General features: G+C 41.9%; 1 protein-coding gene across 6 annotated transcripts in view; it reads left to right on the forward strand.

Moving 5' to 3' along the window:
• Positions 1–20,342, forward strand: part of pcbp3 (poly(rC) binding protein 3) — a 124,532-nt gene that overhangs the window by 43,344 nt on the left and 60,846 nt on the right. For all 6 annotated transcript variants that reach the window (XM_084309716.1, XM_084309717.1, XM_084309718.1 and 3 more), the window contains exon 6: positions 16,874–17,002. In XM_084309716.1, the coding sequence (XP_084165842.1) occupies positions 16,874–17,002 (129 nt within the window). The remainder of the gene's footprint in view (positions 1–16,873; positions 17,003–20,342) is intronic.

A 20,342-nucleotide genomic window follows, 5' to 3' on the forward strand; every position in this document is an offset into this window, starting at 1 on the left:
GTCTGACAAGTTCTCTCTTTCGAGGTCACATTTCTTCAGATGCTTGCAAGTCCGCAGTTTTGTACGTAATATCAACCCACAGTTCCCCAAACTCCCAGAAGCCACTCCTATTGACACTTTACTAAAGCCTACACTGGTCACAAAGGGTATTATATCTGTCCTGTATGGCTTGATTTCCTCACTGCGTCCTACCTCATTAGAAAAGATCAGGAGGAGATGGGAGGAGGACATGGGTGAGGACATCACAGAAGACCTGTGGGAGGATATTCTACACCGGGTCCACTCCTCTTCAATTTGTGCCAGGCACGGACTGATCCAATTTAAAATTGTTCACCGTTCACACTTTACTAAAGTCAGGATAGCCAAGATCTATGGCAACATTGATCCCACCTGTGACAGATGCCACCGTGCCCCTACTACACATAGTCACATGTTTTGGTCCTGCCCTTCCCTGCATAACTTTTGGTCTGAAATATTTGAAACTATCTCAAATAGTATTGAGATCCCATTCAGCCCGACTGCCATAACTGCTTGCTTTGGTGTCTCTATCTCCCCTACGACTCTGTCTCTGCCACGATATAAAGCTGACCTGGTGGCATTTGTTACTCTCCTGGCTAGACGTCTCATTTTACTGCATTGGAAGTCACCCACTCCTCCATCTCACTCTATGTGGCTCAGGGATATTTTGCACTTCCTTAAGATGGAGAAAATAAGGTGTGTCATAAGGGGTTCTACAGCTAGATTTTATAAAACATGGGGTCGTTTACTACTAACCTGGCACAGTCCAGTCGAGTGACCTATCTACTTGTGCAAATGTAACCGATGTCTACCTTCTCATTAAAAAATAAAATAAAATGTGATCCATTCCTCTATTCCTGCATTCCTGCTGTACAGTGCTTGTCCTGAGTGTACATATCTGTTTAATTGACTGTATGTCCGAAACAATATCTATATTTATTTTGTGGTGTACTCTTTTTAGTCTATATATTCAACAGACCTATACTTTGAGTACTTATATGTAGCCATGTGCAACATGTATATTATTTACATTCAACAGACCTATATTTTGTTTATTTATACATAGCTTTGTGCAATAGGTATATTGTTTATCCAACAGACCTATATTTTGACTAACTATATGTACCTTTGTGCAATATGTATATTGTCTACATTCAACAGACCTATATTTTGACTACTTATATGTAGATATGTGCAATACGTCTGGCATATATGTGTACAATTTGACCTGTGCCGATCTCATATTGCAACGAAAAAACTTCAATAAAAAAAGTTTTGAAGAAAAAAAAAAAATTCCAGAGAGACGTTAGAGACTGCAATGTTCTCTGCTTCATTGAAACGTGGCTGTCGCCAGAAATCCCAGATCACGCCATCCAACCGGCCGATCACTTCTTCATTCACCGCAAGGATAGAACAGCAGAGTCCGGCAAACAGCGTGGAGGCGGTATCGCCTTCATGTTGAACAACAATAGACCTGTCGCTAAACCACGCCCCAAAATAGAATTTGTCCAATCATATTACCCCATATTAACCCCCGCCCCCTCACAGCAAAATCCTCGCTGCACAAAGCTCGGTCAACCTAGGTTTTAGGTTGTATTGAACCAGACGGCTGTGATCGCAACCACTGTCAAGAGTTCAGTTTTTTGTTATTATCTACATAATATCTGATGGTGAAACGCTGTGCGTGGGGTACCTGTAATTCAGACACCAGGTACCCCGAAAGACTGGATGGAGGAGTATATTTTGTACCTTTTCCGAAGCCCTTACGAAAACTACAGAAGTGCAAGCGGTGGATTATGTTGTGTCGTCGACCACATAAACAACTGAACGTGAATACCATTACCAAGGACACTTATGTTTGCTCAAAGGTAAGGTCAATTCATAAAGACATAATATTTGACGGCATGTATTAGAAACGTAGACCAAACTATTAGTTTGCTAACGTTTGACTTTGACTGCGAACTAGCTATCGTGTATCCAGCCCAGTTAGCCAACGTTAGCAGCTAGCTAACGTTAGCTGCCAACATGTAACGATACGTTCTACTCGTCCTCGCTAGTTTCGCTAGTTAGCTGGTGTTTTTAGCTAACTTTGGCTTCTGTCTTTTCACCCCAAAGCACTTCAGAGATGGGAAACCAACTCTGGAATATCCAGATCCCATCCGGGCTCTCGTGTCTGCTCCGAAAAGACACAGACCCTCACCCAAAAAAAGGTACAATACCGCAGATATTTCTGCATCATAACGTTAAGTTCTAGCTCTGTTATCAATACATCTAACCGTCTTATCAATACATCTAACTGTGTTATTAATACATCTTGTAACTGTTATTCCATTCAGTACATCTTCTAACTGTATGTGCGGTAACGTTACCGCAAGCCAGGTGCATAACAGTGGAAATGATGACCAACAAGGACAGTTATATAATGTAGTGACCACCATTGATAGTATAAAGAACTGGCTAACAGACAACAGAATACTAATAACATCAATACTACTACATGCACTAAGAATGCATGATGCACTTCAGATGCCATAGTGCCACTTGAAACCAGTAACAACAGGGACAACGATCTGTCTATGCTTAGCTAATACTCAGCTTTGTGTTTTTTCACAGAATGAGGTGTGCTGGAGATGTTACTGCCCTCACAGAGACAACACAGGTCAATCCAACTCTGGAAAATCCAGATCCCATCCGGGCTCTCGTGTCTGCTCCGAAAAGACACAGACCCTCACTCAAAAAAAGGTACAATACCGCAGATATTTCTGCATCATAACGTTAAGTTCTAGCTCTGTTATCAATACATCTAACTGTGTTATTAATACATCTTGTAACTGTTATTCCATTCAATACATCTTCTAACTGTTATCAATACATCTTCTAACTGTACATCTTCTAGACTAACAGTTATCAATACATCTTCTAACTGTTATCAATACAAGTTATAACTGTTATCAATACATGTTCTAACTGTTATCAATACATCTTCTAACTGTATGTGCGGTAACGTTACCGCAAGCCAGGTGCATAACAGTGGAAATGATGACCAACAAGGACAGTTATAGATGTAATGTAGTGACCACCATTGATAGTATAAAGAACTGGCTAACAGACAACAGAATACTAATAACATGAATACTACTACATGCACTAAGAATGCTTGATGCACTTCAGATGCCATAGTGCCACTTGAAACCAGTAACAACAGGATATATAGGAACCTCTGGTGAACGATGAGTAATGTCTCTATGCACTTTGTTGATGAAAATAATTGTTTTTAATGCACAAATGAGCATGAATGATTTTTTTTTATAAAAGAAAAAACTGAAACATGAATGAACTGAAACATGACTACTACATGCACTAAGAATGCTCGATGCACTTCTGATGCCATAGTGCCACTTGAAACCAGTAACAACAGGGACAACGATCTGTCTATGCTTAGCTAATACTCAGCTTTGTGTTTTTTCACAGAATGAGGTGTGCTGGAGATGTTACTGCCCTCACAGAGACAACACAGGTCAATCCAACACAGGACATGAGTGACAATGAAAGAGGTATGATTTATGTTTTTGGACTAAAGTGAGCATCATGGAATGTGTGCAACTTTACAATCATGTCATTGATGAACTGAATATCTCTGTGAACTCTCTCAATATATATCTCTTCTTGTAAAAAGTACAAAGTCACAGAAGTTGAGTCCGCTAAGTAGCAGTTGCCCTTGAATTTGGTAATAACAGTTGTGCCTCTCTGAGATGTGCATGGCTTCTCCGTCTTTACGCACATAGAAATCTTTTATGGCTGTGGCTGCCTCTGCTACCGTCATGTCCCTTGCTGCAAAGGGACATTTCACCTCAAGCAAGCCTGTTTGACCATTGTCACATATTATAGCATCTGGTGTTGCCCCAAGGAAGGGGAGATCTGGTTGCAGGAGGAGGCCAGAGTTATGAACATGCCTATCTGGAAATTTCTCCTGGTACAGCTGCTTGGCTTTTGACTCATTGGCAGAGCCATAGGTTGTTGCAGTAGCAGTGAAGGGCTTGGGATAATATGTGGACTGTATGAAGGCATCTGAAATTTTCTTTCTCTTTATTATCTTGCCAAATTCTGATGCTGTCAGCCTGCCCTCTCGCTCCTTGTGCCACAGTGGACATGCAGCCTGTCCCGTCGTTTGCAGTTGTAGTTGTCTTGATTCCTCCAGATCAAAGCTCTGGATGTGCTGATGAATTGAAAATGGGGGACCCTGATGTAAACAAGACGAAAGTCTTTCTCTGGTCTGCATCCCCTTAACAATTGTGTGTATTGAGCTGTACTGTATTGTACCCATTCTACAATCTGTTAATAAAGTTTTCAATCAATCAATCAATCAATCAATCAATCAATCAATCAATCAATCAATCAATCAATCTGTGGTGTTGGTATGCCTATGTCTGGAGAGAGGGGCATGGGGATGGTCTTGGTACACTGAGAGGATACAGGCAGGGATGTTGTTGGGTTGGTCTGTGGTCGCTGCAACAGTGGGAGCTGCAGCGAGAGAAAAAAGAAATGGATTAGAAATAATTTGTCTCATTTCTTTCTCTCCTCATTCACCTATCCCTCTCCCCTTATCCATCACCCCTCTCTCCTCCCCTCTTACTCCTCTCTCTTCTCTAAGAAGGTCAGGGTGTGGAGGAGCCTCCAGATGAGGAGCGCCGGCCTGTGGAGCAGGCTCCCCCAATGGAAGGTGGACCAGAGGAGCGAGATGAAAGATTGAGAACTCAACAAGCACAAATTGAATCACTGACTAGTATAAATACTGTTCTGAGACAGAATCAAGAACCAAATAGATTAACACCAGAGGTCTTGCAGCACAGCCGTGTACCAGCGTATTTCAAATATTCCACTGGATTCACTTATGATGAATTCAACAATCTATGTACTGTGTTTAGTATACCTAGTAGTGAAACAGCACAGCAAACTTCAGTCCCATTGACATATAGCAGAACTGATTGGCAAATTAACACAATGCCCCTGCGTGTGCAGCTCTTGCTTGTTCTTATGAAACTGAGACAAAATCATGATTTAAAAGATTTGGCATTTAGATTTATGATTGATGAACGTAGTGTTGGTACTTTGTTCAACGCATGGGTGGACTACATGTTCACAGTTCTAGGGGAACTACCCGCGTGGCCTCACAGAGACGTAATAATGGCACAAATGCCAGGAAAGTACAGAGGAATTTCCTACAACGATGGCAATATTAGACTGTACAGAGTTAAAAATTCAAACCCCAACTTCACTTGTATTGCAGAGTCAAAGTTACTCAACCTACAAGTCTGCAAACACATTGAAATCCCTCATAGCATGTGATCCACGAGGTTCTGTAATATTTTGTTCAACTCTTTTCACTGGATCTATGTCTGACAAGGAAATAGTTAGGCAGAGCAACTTTATTGAGCTAATGAAAAATCTGCTTAAACATGGCTATCTGCAGGAAGGGGATGGGCTTATGGTAGATAAAGGATTTTTAATTGAAAATGAGCTACAAGAAATTGGACTTGAAATAAACATCCCACCCTTCGTCAGAGGAAAAAGGCAGATGCCCTCTACAGATGTCTGCCTGACAAAGAAAGTGGCTGCACACCGGATTCATGTTGAACGTGCTATATCAAAGATAAAGAAATTTAAAATTGTGTCAGAGAGGATCCCTAACATAAGGTTGACAAACATCAACCAGATCTGGTATGTTGTGAGTATGCTGTCTAACTTCCAGCCTTGCATCCTCAAGAATACCATTACCTGATAGCTCAAACCACATCCAATGGGGTAGTCCTTTCCACATACTGCTACCAGTATAGGGGTCTTGTTAACGATGTAGCTTATAGGTGTGCCTCTCATTCCTCTCAGTGTCTCATATATTTCCTCACTGATTCCTGACTCTTTCCTAAAGGCAGAAAGATACATGTTACTGTTTTTTTTGTGACCAACTTTTTAGGAAATGTATAGGATACAATTAATTAAAAAATAAATCATAATTATGTTTGTTAGATAACCTCTGATCCTGTTACAAAGTAATAGGGGAAAATACAATTTAGAAACAACTAAAAAATATAACAGTAAACAGAAAAAGAAAAGATAAAAAAACATGATTTTTGTTAATTCTCTGGTGTCAAGTTACAAGTGTTCAACCTAGTACTGATTTTACCTTATGGGCCGCAGTAAGTAATATTTGGATCGATTCTGTCCTTGCTCCCTGTGCTCTAGCACTGCATGGATGTCTCTAATCTCAATACTCTCAATACTTCATAGAAGGACAGTTTCCAACGGTAAATAGAGGACTTTGTAAAATTTTGATTTGATACATGTTACTGTTAACTGTGTTAGAAATGTATCGGATGTTGTGCCTGCTATTATTTTTTTCAATAAACTGTGAAGCAGCATCATTTTGCCTTTATTACCTATGTGTTTTTATTGTGCTTTGAAACTACCTGTTAGGAGTGTAGGTAGGGATCACTGGCCTCCTTTTGCGGTTCAGTTTGGCTTTTGCCACGACTGCAGAGGTTATAGGCTGGCCTGCTATCTTCTTCCCTCTGGGTTTATGCCACTGCTGTGGCCGACTGGTACATGAGGTGTCATCATTTTGGGCACGAGAAATGTCCAAGGTGTACATGAGCCCAATGATGTGTGCACAGTACCCTGGTGCCCTATGATTTCAACAGAAATGAGAAGGGGAGAAAAGAAATACTGTTTGAGAACACTGCTCGTACTAGCTGCTACTTGAATATCACTAACATTACATAAATGACACAGCTGTCGGGCCTACAGTGGTTTTGACATGTAAATCCAATGTCTTCCTGACTTTAGCCCTGCCCCACCCACTCAGTATACCGGGTGGGTGAGAGAGAGCTGGTATACTGCGTTGGACCACTAAATTAAACTAAAATATATCAGCAATAGCAGTAATCATTGAGGTCTAAGGTAATAATGTGTTAGAAATCACTTACCCTGCAATACATGAACAACACTGCTCCATGATGGTGTTGTCATCCGCAACATTGATAGAGAGCATGTGGGGTTTCTCACTTTTCAGCTGCGAGTGGTAGCATTTAGCCTCGATTCTAATAGTATCTTTTCTGTACATGTTTATCTCATGAACATACTTTTCCACTGCATATTGTAACCCTCTCTGTCTGCTTCTAGACGAAATATTTGTGTCATCGTTAAAAAACAGGTCTATTACCTGCTGTGGTAAATCTGACAATTGAACTTGATGTCCTCCCGCTGCCATAGTCAGTCACGCTCGGCTTGTTGTCCGAGTTTTTGAAAGGGGGCGTGGTTTAGCGACAGGGTTTTGAAAGGGGGCGTGGTTTAGCGACAGGTCTATTGATCCAGCCAACGTGAAGGAATTATCGAACCACTGCTGCCCCAACCTGGAATATATAACCATTAAGTGTCGACCTTTCTTCCTCCCGAGGGAGTTAATGCGATCATCCTTGTCGGAGTGTATATTCCACCGCAAGCCAGCAATAGTGCCGCGCTCTCCAGGCTCCACGACGAAGTAAACAAACTCCAAGCAGCGAACGTTAACTCTTTCAGTGCCACGCCTGGTTTTCCGTTTTACCGCTTGAATGCCACCATCGGCGCCAATGTTAACGTTAATATCGCCTAATCTATGTTTTAAATTATGGCTATGTGTCTAATCTGCCCATCGCATTATCAAAGACTATTTTCCAGTCAGTGCTGTGAAGACAGATTGTTTTTTTATCGCGTCGTTTCCATTTCAGAGCAGTTAGAAAAGCCCCCGTTTTGATATAAAAAACAGCTCATTCTGGAGCATTCTATGAAAATCGTCTTTTAGTGGAATATTCCACAACGTTGATATTCGTCGGCCTTTTTATGAATCGTTTTCAAATAAACGCTAGATGATCAATATTATACGTGCACGCAAGCACATTACGGCCGCGCACTGATAATCGCTCCGTTGATTTCCTCACAGAGTTTTACAGTGAAACCGAAAGAAGACATTTCACAAAACAGCTTATAACTTCATCAAACTTACTCCGATTATCCTACCACTGATAACATAGAGTCCTTACCTGACATCAGATGGTATCCAACTGGTATATTCCAATTCCTGATCACCATTCGAAAAAATTGATACGTGTATGGATCCAACGCGACACAGTAGATCTCCATGATCCGCGGGGCTCTGAGGCTCCAGAATGAACTGTGGTAACCCCGGCTGGATCAGTGAACTGGAAAATGTGGAGTACCGGATTTTTTTCCCCATTCATTTTCATTGAGTCCATTCCAAAATCACTTATGTCATCTGGGAGACGACAGGGGCCGCTTTTTTCCACAGTGATCACCGGCGCAGCTCGGCTATATTCGGGTAGGCTCGGGTGATGCAATAATTTTTCAGATCGCCAAAAAAAAATAATTATAATAATTCCGAGAAATCTCGTGAGTGGCACGCAACCACCTATAAAAAAAAACGAGAAATCTCGTGAGTGGCACTGAAAGAGTTAATGCCGCCATTGTAGTAGTGGGTGATTTCAATAGCGCCAATCTGAGAAAGGTTTTGCCTGACTTCTATCAGCATGTGACTTGTAACACCAGAGGCGGTAACATTTTAGACCACTGTTACACGCAATTCAAGGGTGGATACAAGGCTCATTCTGCTAGTGGCTTTGGGAAGTCTGATCATGCGGCCATCTTTCTTTCTCCAAAGTACAAACAAAAAATCAAGAGCACACCGGTAGTCTCGCGAGAGGTGCAGAAATGGGATGTGGCGTCAGAGGAGACGCTCCAAGCTGCGCTTGAGTGCACAGACTGGGGTGTGTTCCGCGACACAGATAACATTAATGTCTACACGGAGACAGTGCTGGACTTTGTTCGTACTTTGGTGGAAGAAACAATCCCCACTACCACAATTAAAGTTTACCCAAATCAAAAACCCTGGGTAGACAAATCCGTCCGTGAAGCTCTGAAAGCGCTCACCAAAGCATACAACGACGGCCTGGTGGCAGGCAACATGAATGACCACAAGGTGGCGCGATACAACGTAAGGAGGACAGTAATAGAGGCAAAACGGCGCTACAGGGATAAAATTGAACTCCAGTTTGAACAGGCCGACTCCAGAGCTATGTGGCAGGGGCTCAAAACGATGACAGACTACAAAGGCACCTCCCTCAAACTGAACAGTGACATCTCCTTAGCAAATGACCTCAATACCTTCTATGCAAGGTTTGATGCTGGTAATAACAATACCAGCCCACAAGCCACGGCAATGGGGAGGGGGGGGGGGGGGGTCTGCTGCTGATGGAGACTCAGTGTTCAGGGTAACAGAGCATGAGGTGAGGCGGACCTTTAAAAAAGTGAATATCAGGAAGGCAGCAGGACCGGACGGCATCCCCGGCCGCATCCTAAAAGTCTGTGCCGACCAACTGGCCCCGGTATTCACTGACATATTTAACCTGTCCTTAGAACAGGCTGTCATCCCCACCTGCCTGAAGAAGTCCACTATTGTCCCTGTACCCAAAAAATCCAAGCCTGCTTGCCTCAACGACTACCGCCCTGTAGCTCTCACCTCCATAGCCATGAAGTGCTTTGAGAAGCTAGTAAAGGGCTACATCTGCTCCTCCCTCCCCATCAACATGGACCCCCTGCAATTTGCATACCGCCCCAACAGGTCCACGGAGGACGCCATAGCCCATGTGCTGCACACAGCAGCATCACACCTGGACAAGAGGAAGGGGAACTATGTGAGAATGCTATTCATCGACTACAGCTCGGCATTCAATACCATAGTCCCCTCCAAACTCATAGCCAAGCTCAGGGACCTGGGCTTGAACTATGACCTCTGCCAGTGGGTCTTGGACTTCCTGACGGGCAGACCCCAGGTGGTGAGAGCAGGCAACTGCACCTCCTCATCCATCACCCTCAACATAGGGGCCCCCCAGGGCTGTGTTCTGAGTCCCCTCCTCTACTCCCTGTACACACACGACTGTGTGGCTCAGCGGAGTAGCAACACAATCATCAAATTTGCTGACGACACAGTGGTGGTGGGCCTGATCTCTGCAAACGACGAGAGGGCCTACCTGGAAGAGGTCAAGGTCCTGGCGGGATGGTGCCAGGAAAACAGCCTCTCCCTGAACGTCAGCAAAACAAAGGAGATGATTGTGGACTTCAGGAGGTCGGGGGTCAATGACTACAGCCCCCTCAGCATCGACGGGGCACCGGTTGAGAGAGTGAACAGCTTTAAGTACCTCGCAGCCTACATATCCGAGGACTTGACATGGACCACACACATTGACAGTGTTGTGAAGAAGGCACGACAACGCCTCTACTTCCTCAGGCGCCTAAGGAAGTTCCAAGTCAGTCAGAAGATCCTTAAGAACTTCTACTCATGTACAATAGAGAGCATCCTGACTGGCAACATCACCTCCTGGTTTGGGAATAGCACTGCACAAGACCGAAGCAGACTACAAAGAGTGACACGTTCAGCCGAACGCACAATTGGAGGGGGGCTCCCCACCCTCCAGAACATTTACAACAAGCGGTGCAGGGGCAAGGGTAAGAGAATCATTAAGGACTCCAGTCACCCGAACAACTGCCTCTTTGAACTGCTGCGGTCAGGCAAGCGATACCGGAGTCTCAAGGCGAGCACAGAAAGACTCAGAAGAAGCTTCTATCCCCAGGCCATCAGGCTGCTCAACGAACAATGAACACTACACAACAACCATCAAACGCACATAGCACACACATCCACACGCACACACTCACTTTAAACAAACACACTGTAGCACCCACTCCCCACACTTTATATTTATTGATAAAGGATTGCACTACAACTCGTACACCTTACTGTAAATTGTACCTAAATTGTACCTCATCCCATTTCTGCTTTGCACTATATAGTATTGTATATTAGTACACTGCATAGTATTGTATATTATTATGGTAACTCAGTTACGTCTATTCTGCATAGAACATTGTACATATGTCTTTACTGAACACTGTGACCTCATTTTCTACCTCTAATTTACATGCTATACTATGTTATTTGATACGTATCTTGTCTAGCACAGTCTCTGGGCCCTCATTTATCAAGTTTTCTTAGAAAACCTTCTATTTCCACAGGTAAGCACAGAATTTAGAATGTGTGCACCCACAAAAAAAACAGGATTTATCACACGTGCGTACACAGGTCCTACGCACAGTTGTCTTGATAAATATCACCTTGCTCCTAAGCTGGAGCTTGTGCACTGTTTTAAGTATTTGCATACCAGAACCGCCCCGATTAACCATATACGGTAATGGAACACCCTATGAAATGTGGAAAAGTGGACTAAGCCGAGGGAAGAGTGTTGTACACGGTGATGTCGGATATTATATCTATTAACTTCCTAAAAGACCATTGCTGCCTGGACACCGCAAACACTAATAAAGACCATTAACCACTGTTTTGCCGTTGCCTGTTGCCGTCATTAATGCATGCTGGAATAAGAATGCCTTTCTTCATTTATTTTTAATATTAATAATTATTATAATACAATAAAAGACAGCTCCGTCTTTTAATACACATATATTGTACAGTAACGTCAAATAAATACTACAGTCCCAGCTGAAATAAAGGTTCTGCACGCAGATACCAGCAGTGATCTACAGCATAAAAGATAGCCACTTTATAATACTATTCTGAGTAGATAATTCATCTGTATCGCAACAGAGTCACGGATCTGGTCGGGGCAGGTAGCATTATGTCGGGAAAACAAATCTGAATTAAAGAATTTAAAAACAAAGTTTAGCATATTAAATCATTTTATAAGCTTATAGCTTTTTTCGTGCTGATTTGAGAAGGGTCCAGCTGCAGAGCCGGAGAGCAACTCTCAGGGCCAAGATAGCACTTATACTATTTTGAGAGAGACAGCAGAGAGACAGACAGCAGAGAGACAGTGTGTGTGTGTGTGTGTGTGTGTGTGTGTGTGTGTGTGTGTGTGTGTGTGTGTGTGTGTGTGTGTGTGTGTGTGTGTGTGTGTGTGTGTGTGTGTGTGTGTGTGTGTGTGTGTGTGTGTGTGTGTGTGTGTGTGTGTGTGTGTGTGTGTGTGTGTGCGTGCGTGCGTGCGTGCGTGCGTGCGTGCGTGCGTGCGTGCGTGCGTGCGTGCGTGCGTGCGTGCGTGCGTGTGTGTGACTACTAGTATAATAGTAGAGACTCAGCCCCCCCCCCCTCTGGACCACCTCCTAGTAGAGACTTCTCTAGGAAGAAGACGAAGATGAGGATTAAGGCGAGAGACACTGCAGGTGAATAGGCAAATATACTTTTTTTTTTTTTTTGAGATTTTGTTATATTTTGCTTCCTAAACATGTCTTCTATGAAACTAGTGACAATAACACGTCAATAACACAAATTTAGTTGTTTATTTTACTTCATTTTGCCTTATTGCATCCATAAATGTCCACATATTTAATGGGGAAGTGCCTCATTTGCATATATAAACATACATTTCAGAAAACTTGTCTCTACTAGGAGGTGGTCCAGAGGGGGGGGGTCTCTACTGGTAGGTGGTCCAGAGGGGGGGGGGGGTCTCTACTAGGAGACTAGTGGTCACACACACACACACACACACACACTGTGGAACAGTGACTATATGTCTGTCTGTCTGTATCTCTGCTGTCTGTCTCTCCGGCTCTGCAGCTGGACCTTCTCAAATAAGCACGGAAAAGCTTTTAGCTCCAATTTGGGTCCCAAATTGCGGTACAAATGAAGGAGGTGTCTCGGGTAGTGGACTCTAGTTAATATTATGTTCTCTCTGCAATTAGACTACCCCTCATTCATTCATTCATCCCTAGCTGATGCTATCTCTGAAAACAGTTCCTGCAAGCGCAGTCAGTGCACCCGATAACGCTATATATATAAACCTGCATTCATTCGGAGAGAAAGACCTATTCCACATGCTATTTAGGGTTTGACAATAATTACACTAATATCGCTATTTCACAATGAACTATAATGAATTACGGGGGTCATACAGAACACGTCAGTCAAGCTTATTTCTGCGTTGAAACTAATGCATGCAACTGATCTATGCCGTCCGTCTGCAGTCCCCATATTCTACCACAGGGCGTCAGCTAAGCATGCTCTGGGCTGTGCGCAGACATACGTCAAAGTTCAAAGTCAAGTTCATGTTCAAATTGATAAATCCCACACTTTGCTTAGAAATGGTCGTACGCACGGGTTAAGCACATATCCGTGCGTACGTCACGTTGATAAATGAGGGCCCTGGAGTGTAACAGTAAGAAGCATTTTGTATAAAATGTATGACAACTATTAAAGAAACTTGAAACTTGAACTTGAAACTTGAATCAGTTACAACAGCACAATCAAATACAAGGTCATGTTTTTGGATTAAAGTTACAAATCTTAATGAATCTGCAGAATATGCCCCCCAGTCAAGGCTAGATAAATATCCTTCCTATCCCACCATGCCTATAACCATCAGTGTCAGCGAAGATGGAAGAAAACATAAAATAAACCGAGCTAAAGCACACAAGTGTTTGTGTGTGTTTATTATTTTTTTTAAATAAAAACACTCACCCCATCCCACTAAGAAGGAATAACATCCTTCACTCTTTCAAAATAGCAAAATAGCTTCCCTCGCTTAGCCGATCCAGTTAGCCATTCTCTTTGTAGTTTTCGATATTAAAATAACGTTGTGCCTCTCGTCTGAACAATACACAATTGTGGTGTCGGCCTTCCATTTTCAAAAATGTTCAATTGTTCAAAATCGTAACTTTATGAAATCGTTCACTATCAGAAACTCTACATCAGTACATCTCCGTCACCATCCTAACTAGCTAGAACGAAGGCTATGATGACGTTTAGCTTTTAATGCGATTTATTTGGTCTGAAGCTAAATCTCATCTGCTTCCCTTGGTGGGTGTTTTGATGTGCACTGGCGAGGTGGAGGCATTGGTGGCGGTGTTTCCTGTTTCATAATAAAAGTTATCTGCGCTACGAATTTAATAATAAAAGTGGGCGCTATTGTCATTGGAGAAACATACATAGTATTTTTTTTTTCTGTTTTATTAATAGAACTTTGCCGGGACAAATTAAAATGCCTTGCAGGCTTGATGTGGCCGGGCCGCCTATTTGGAACCCCTGATATAGACATAGAAACCGCCAATAAATAATATGGCTGTTTAAAAAAGGTTGGGCGGCCCTCGCAAGTGGAGATGGACCGGCCGGCCCACCGGGAACATTCCTGAATGTCCCGATGGCCAGTTTGCGCCTGGTGTAGCCCAATATGTTCCAAACGGTGTGGAGGCGCGCGTCCTGGGAAACTGCAGCAAAGTCATACATTTATCATATTAAATGTGTGCTTCTCGCTGTGTTTTAGCCTGTATGAAATTATTATTAAGTGGTAATAATTTGTGAAATAGTTCAGCTTTTGCTCAATGTGCTGGCCTGTTTGCTCCACTGTCTGACTGAGGATGAGATGTAAAATGATAAATGGTGTATTTTATCCAAAGCGCTTTACAACTTATGCCTCACATTACTAGACAACTGCTTTACCTCCTGAGCCACTGTCGCCCCAACAATGTGCCCCCTACACTGTCGCCCCAACACTGTGGCCCCTACACTGTGGCCCCTACACTGTCACCTCTACAGTGACGCCCCTACACTGTGACCCCAACACTGGCCCCTACACGGTGGCCCCTACACTGTGGCCCCTACACTGTGGCGCCTACACTGTGGCCCCTACACTGTGGCCCCTACACTGTGGCCCCTAGATGTGAAACGCTGTTTGCTCGTCATCTACATAAATTAATAGTACATAAGTAATACAAATGTTGGATTTATATACAGTTTCACAGTGTGTTGGTCACTTATTTCAAATTTCAAACCTTTAATTCTAACTATAAAAAGGTTAATGTTGCCGTCATTTGCAACAATGTAGAGTATGCCAGTTAAATACATATTTAAAACGATGATCTTCATACTCAGGCGGAGGAGGTATTTTCTCTTGCTGCGCCATGCCCTGTTCTACTTAGATGCCACCCTCACCTAAAACATGTGCAGTATTTCCTAGTGAGTCCTACTGCAAAGTTTATTGATGTGGGAAAAAATCTGTGGCAATCTTTCGAAACTGTCTATAATTAGCATATATTTTATAGAATTTCAAAAGAAAATAAACAAAAACGTAAATACAATTAACATCCATAAAAGGGCACTTTTAAGGAAAAAGGGTGCTATGTGTGCATTGTCTGACACCCTGTTTCTCAAACGAGTTGTCATATTTTCTTAAAGAAAGGAACAGTACTTGTTCTCATGCCAGACACCCCATAGTCCACAGGGTTATCATTTAGACAACTTAGAAATAAATGTTAGGGAGCAGTAAACTCAAACAAAAACAAAACCACTAATTCCAATAAACATATTAATGATTGTGTATTGCAATAAATCAAAAACGACATACAGAGGCAATCAAAACTTAAAAGCATGTTCACATGAGACTATATCCAGCAATGTTACTTATCAGTCTGTCTTAGTCAGCCAGGCCTAGGGGAGGGGAAACCAAGCCAGAGTAGAGGTCGGAGGGGGTACACTTGGGGGGCAGTGCACATACCTGGCGAGGGAAACTCCAGCCGAATCCAAAGTCATCAACCAGTGTCTCCTCCCTCTCCTTCTGTCTTGGGGAGCATCTCTGAGCGGCCGACAGGAACTGGGCAGCTGGCAGGAACAGAAGGAGGCATTCAATACAATTAATCAGGGGTAGCTTTTGGCATAACTCACTCAGTCGTGTTGCTACCGGTTACATCCCCCTGAGTGATGGATATGTGACATGTCCTCTTTCTCTCTCTGCCTGGAATCTCTCTCCCAACGAGGCTCCCTCCTTGCCCGGCATGCCCTTCCTGAGTTGGTACTCACCTGCGCTCATTCTTGTCTCAGGCTCATGTAATTGTTTTCATGGGGGGGGGGGGGGGGGGGGGGGGCATTGTCTGTGATTAGTTCAGTAGGGAGATAGAGGGGATGAGCAGAGGAAAAAACAGACACAGCAAACCAATCCACCACACGCATAATAAAATACCTATCCCCTCTTCTTATTCCCTCCATCAATCAATCAGCTTGCTATTTACATTTCTGCATTCCTCCCTCGGTCCTTCAGGTCAATATGTATGCGCCGTGCACCGTGACAATGATTGTGTATGAACCATGAACCACGCTTCTCAGTTCACCTTTCATCCCTTCTCTCCTAATTATGTACGTGAAGCATTGCAAGCCATTGATATGTTCAACTTATTATATCACGTAGCTATTTCAGTTATTACATTAGTTACAAATAACATACTATCTGCCTATCTGTCAAAAGCATTTGATACAGTTGATCATCCTCTGCTTTGATGTATATTGATGATTTGATGATATTGAATGATGTAATATTGGTTTGTAATATTGGTCTGATTGGTTTCAGAATTATTTGTCTGGAATACCCTGAAATAGGGTTTGCCAATAACAAAAGGTTCAATTATGGCTTCCGTTCTCTTCACCATGTATATGAATGATATAGTCTCTTCATTGAATGGTTATCAAGCCCATCTTTAATCTAACACTAGTGTGCATTGTATTGCTGACTCTGTACAACTGGCCATTGAGAACCTGCAACTTTTTTTTATGCGCTTCAGGAAGCTCTTATTAATACTTAATACTTAAGCTCTGTCCCTCACTGTCCCTTGTCTTACTCCTAATACTTAAACCCTGTCCCTTGTCTCACTCCTAATACTTAAACCCTGTCCCTTGTCTCACTCCTAATACTTAAACCCTGTCCCTTGTCTCACTCCTAATACTTAAACCCTGTCCCTTGTCTCACTCCTATAGTCCACAGGGGCCCAGGTTCAGGTGGCAGGGGACATGCTGCCCAACTCCACAGAGCGCGCAGTGACAATCTCCGGGACCCCGGAAGCCATCATCCAGTGTGTCAAACAAATCTGTGTGGTCATGCTGGAGGTAGTGTATTATATGTTTATTCATGCTGGAGGCAGTGTACTGTATGTTTATTCTATTTTTAAACTGAATCATTTTAAACTATTCTTATTATTTGCTATGCTCGCTCATGCCTGTATTTTTTATGTCCGTCGGTTATTGCACTTTTTAATTACTGAATAGAGAGCCTATTAGGATGCTAGATCCTAATGTGAAACACTATGCTTATGGCAGATCAATCAGCATGGATTGTCTGTAAACTTTAATACATGGCAGTTTGGTTTGTTAGAACAGACTGTAATCTTATGCTTATGGCAGATCAATCAGCATGGATTGTCTGTAAACTTTAATACATGGCAGTTTGGTTTGTTAGAACAGACTGTAATCTTCACTTGCTTATGGCAGATCAATCAGCATGGATTGTCTGTAAACTTTTCACTTGCTTATGGCAGATCAATCAGCATGGATTGTCTGTAAACTTTCACTTGCTTATGGCAGATCAATCAGCATGGATTGTCTGTAAACTTTATGCATTGTTGTCACTTGCCATATCTTGCTATGCTCGCTCATGCCTGTATTTTTTATGTCCGTTCTATTTTATAATTTTTATTTTATTTTATTTTTATTTTACTATTTTTAAACTGAATCATTTTAAACTATTTTTACTATTTGTGTTACTGAAAACTGTAAGCGGAGAGCCTATTGGGATGCTAGATCCTAATGTGAAACACTGTGATTCTACCTGTCTATCTTTTTATGCTCGCTTATGCCTGTATTTTTTACTGTTGTGAAGCACTTTGAACTGCAACCTCTGTATGAAAAGTGCTATACAAAGAAAGTTATTATTATTATTATTATTATTATTATTATTATTATTATTATTATTATTATTATTATTATTATTATTATTATTATTATTATTATTATTATTATTATTATTATTATTATTATTATTATTATTATTATTATTCATGCTGGAGGCAGTGTACTGTATGTTTATTCATGCTGCAGGTAGTGTACTGTATGTTTATTCATGCTGGGGGCAGTGTACTGTATGTTTATTCATGCTGGGGGCATTGTACTGTATGTGTATTTATGCTGGAGGTAGTGTACTGTATGTTTATTCATACTGGAGGTAGTGTACTGTATGTTTATTCATGCTGGAGGTAGTGTACTGTATGTTTATTCATGCTGGAGGTAGTGTACTGTATGTTTATTCATGCTGGAGGCAGTGTACTGTATGTTTGGGGCCTTGAAGGGAAGCTTGTCATTGCATGATGTCACAGATACCACAGCTTTTTCACAAATCTTGCACATACACATGGACACACACACTGGCCCCACCTCTCATCTTCAGCTGTGACTCATACAGCTTTAGTAAAACTAAAGGTTTAACAAACTGAGGGCCTTCCCCCCATTCAGGGCCCTGGGTAGTCAATCACACTATCCCCTCCCACTTCTATTCCCATGTGCACACATGCACACACACACACACACACACACACACACACACACACACACACACACACACACACACACACACACACACACACACACACACACACACACACACACACACACACACACACACACACACACACACACACACACACACACAAACACACACACACACACAGACACACACACACACACACGCACACACACACAGACACACACACACACACGCACAAACACATGCACACACACACACACACACATACACACACACACACACACACACACACACACACACACACACACACACACACACACACACACACACACACACACACACACACACACACAATGAAATAGACTAAATGAAAGTAATATCTCTTCCTCCCTCATATCTGGAAATTGTATTGTTAGGATTCATTAGAGCGGAAATGGAACATGTATTGTTATCCTTCAGTGGTTGACAACCACATATCTGGCTGTGTGTGTTCCTTCAGACACAGCCTTGTAATAATGACAAGGACATAAGTTCCTAACTGTGTCCTTGCTTCCCAGTCTACAGTATATAGCAGAGCTGCTTGTTCACCACTATAAGCTACTCTTACAATCTGGTTGCCTCGACTGTCTCCAGCAGATTTACACCGAGCCATGGCTTGAATCAATAACCAAGTGTCATTTTATTAAATTGCTATCTTTGAAAGACACTGGTATCTCTTGTATGGGAACAAGTGCAGATACTGCACAGACATGCAGCGACTGTATAAAGTCTGATATTATGTATCTCTCATCTGGACTAAACAAGTCACATAATTTTCACATCACTAACACGTGTGATAATTATACTCCAGTCTGGAATAATAACATGGTGGCTTTTAAGACAGGAGACATTTTTGAGTCAAGTTCAAGTTCAAGTTCAAGTTCAAGTTTCTTTAATAGTTGTCATACAGAAGTACAGAATACTTTTATACAAAATGCTTCTTCTTCTGGCAAAGTATTTTGTTTGGAAAGGGGGACTGTGAGAGATGGGTATGTACTGTAGGCTTGAATGAAGAGTGAAAGCATGCCCAGCAGGGGCGTTTTTAGGGTTAGAAAACATTGGGGGCTTCAGCCCGGGGGGTGGAATTATTATTATTATTATTTTTTTATTTTTTTAAACACGGAAATACGCAATTTTAGAGTAATTAGAGATGAATACTGAAGAACTAGAATCATTAGAGGTTCTCAAAGTGAGGTCCATGTCCATGAGAGGGATCTGGGCAGTCCCCATAGAAAATTCAAAGTTAACAGGACCAAATCATCAGTTTCTTATTTATTTATTTAACCTTTATTTAGCCAGATAAAACATTGATCTGGTCCAAGAGGCCCCAACAGGAGTACAAATATACATATATACACATATATATATAATATATATACATATACTGTACATACATACACACATATACAACAATAACAAAATAAAAAACAGTTAAGAATCATACACATAAGCAAATAAACAAACAAACATATGCACAGCCTATGTACAAAAGAAATAAACAGTTAATCTCTAGTCTTTACAGTTTTCTTCAATTGCATAAACACGCAAATCAAAAGTATTACACAATTATCAAAACCTTACACTCAAGGAGCAAAACATAGGCCCAGATTTGCACCCCTATAAGCACAATGTCAGCCTCACACTTTTTGCATATTTTCATCAGTCTCTACAGCATTGGTCTTGTGTAGTGTTTGGTGAATTCATTGTATATTTGCAAATTCTCTGCGTACTTCACTTACAGTACTATAATCACTGAGAAGTAGAATTGCTAAATGTGTTTTAGGTTAAGCACAGCAGTGTGTGTAACTGGTTCAAACAGAATTAAGTCATATGAAACGTGTGTTTCATATGGTAACAAAATGTAGTTTTTAT

Source organism: Notolepis coatsorum (assembly GCF_963971535.1).
Source record: "Notolepis coatsorum genome assembly, chromosome: 3".
NCBI classification, from domain to species: Eukaryota; Metazoa; Chordata; class Actinopteri; order Aulopiformes; family Paralepididae; genus Notolepis; species Notolepis coatsorum.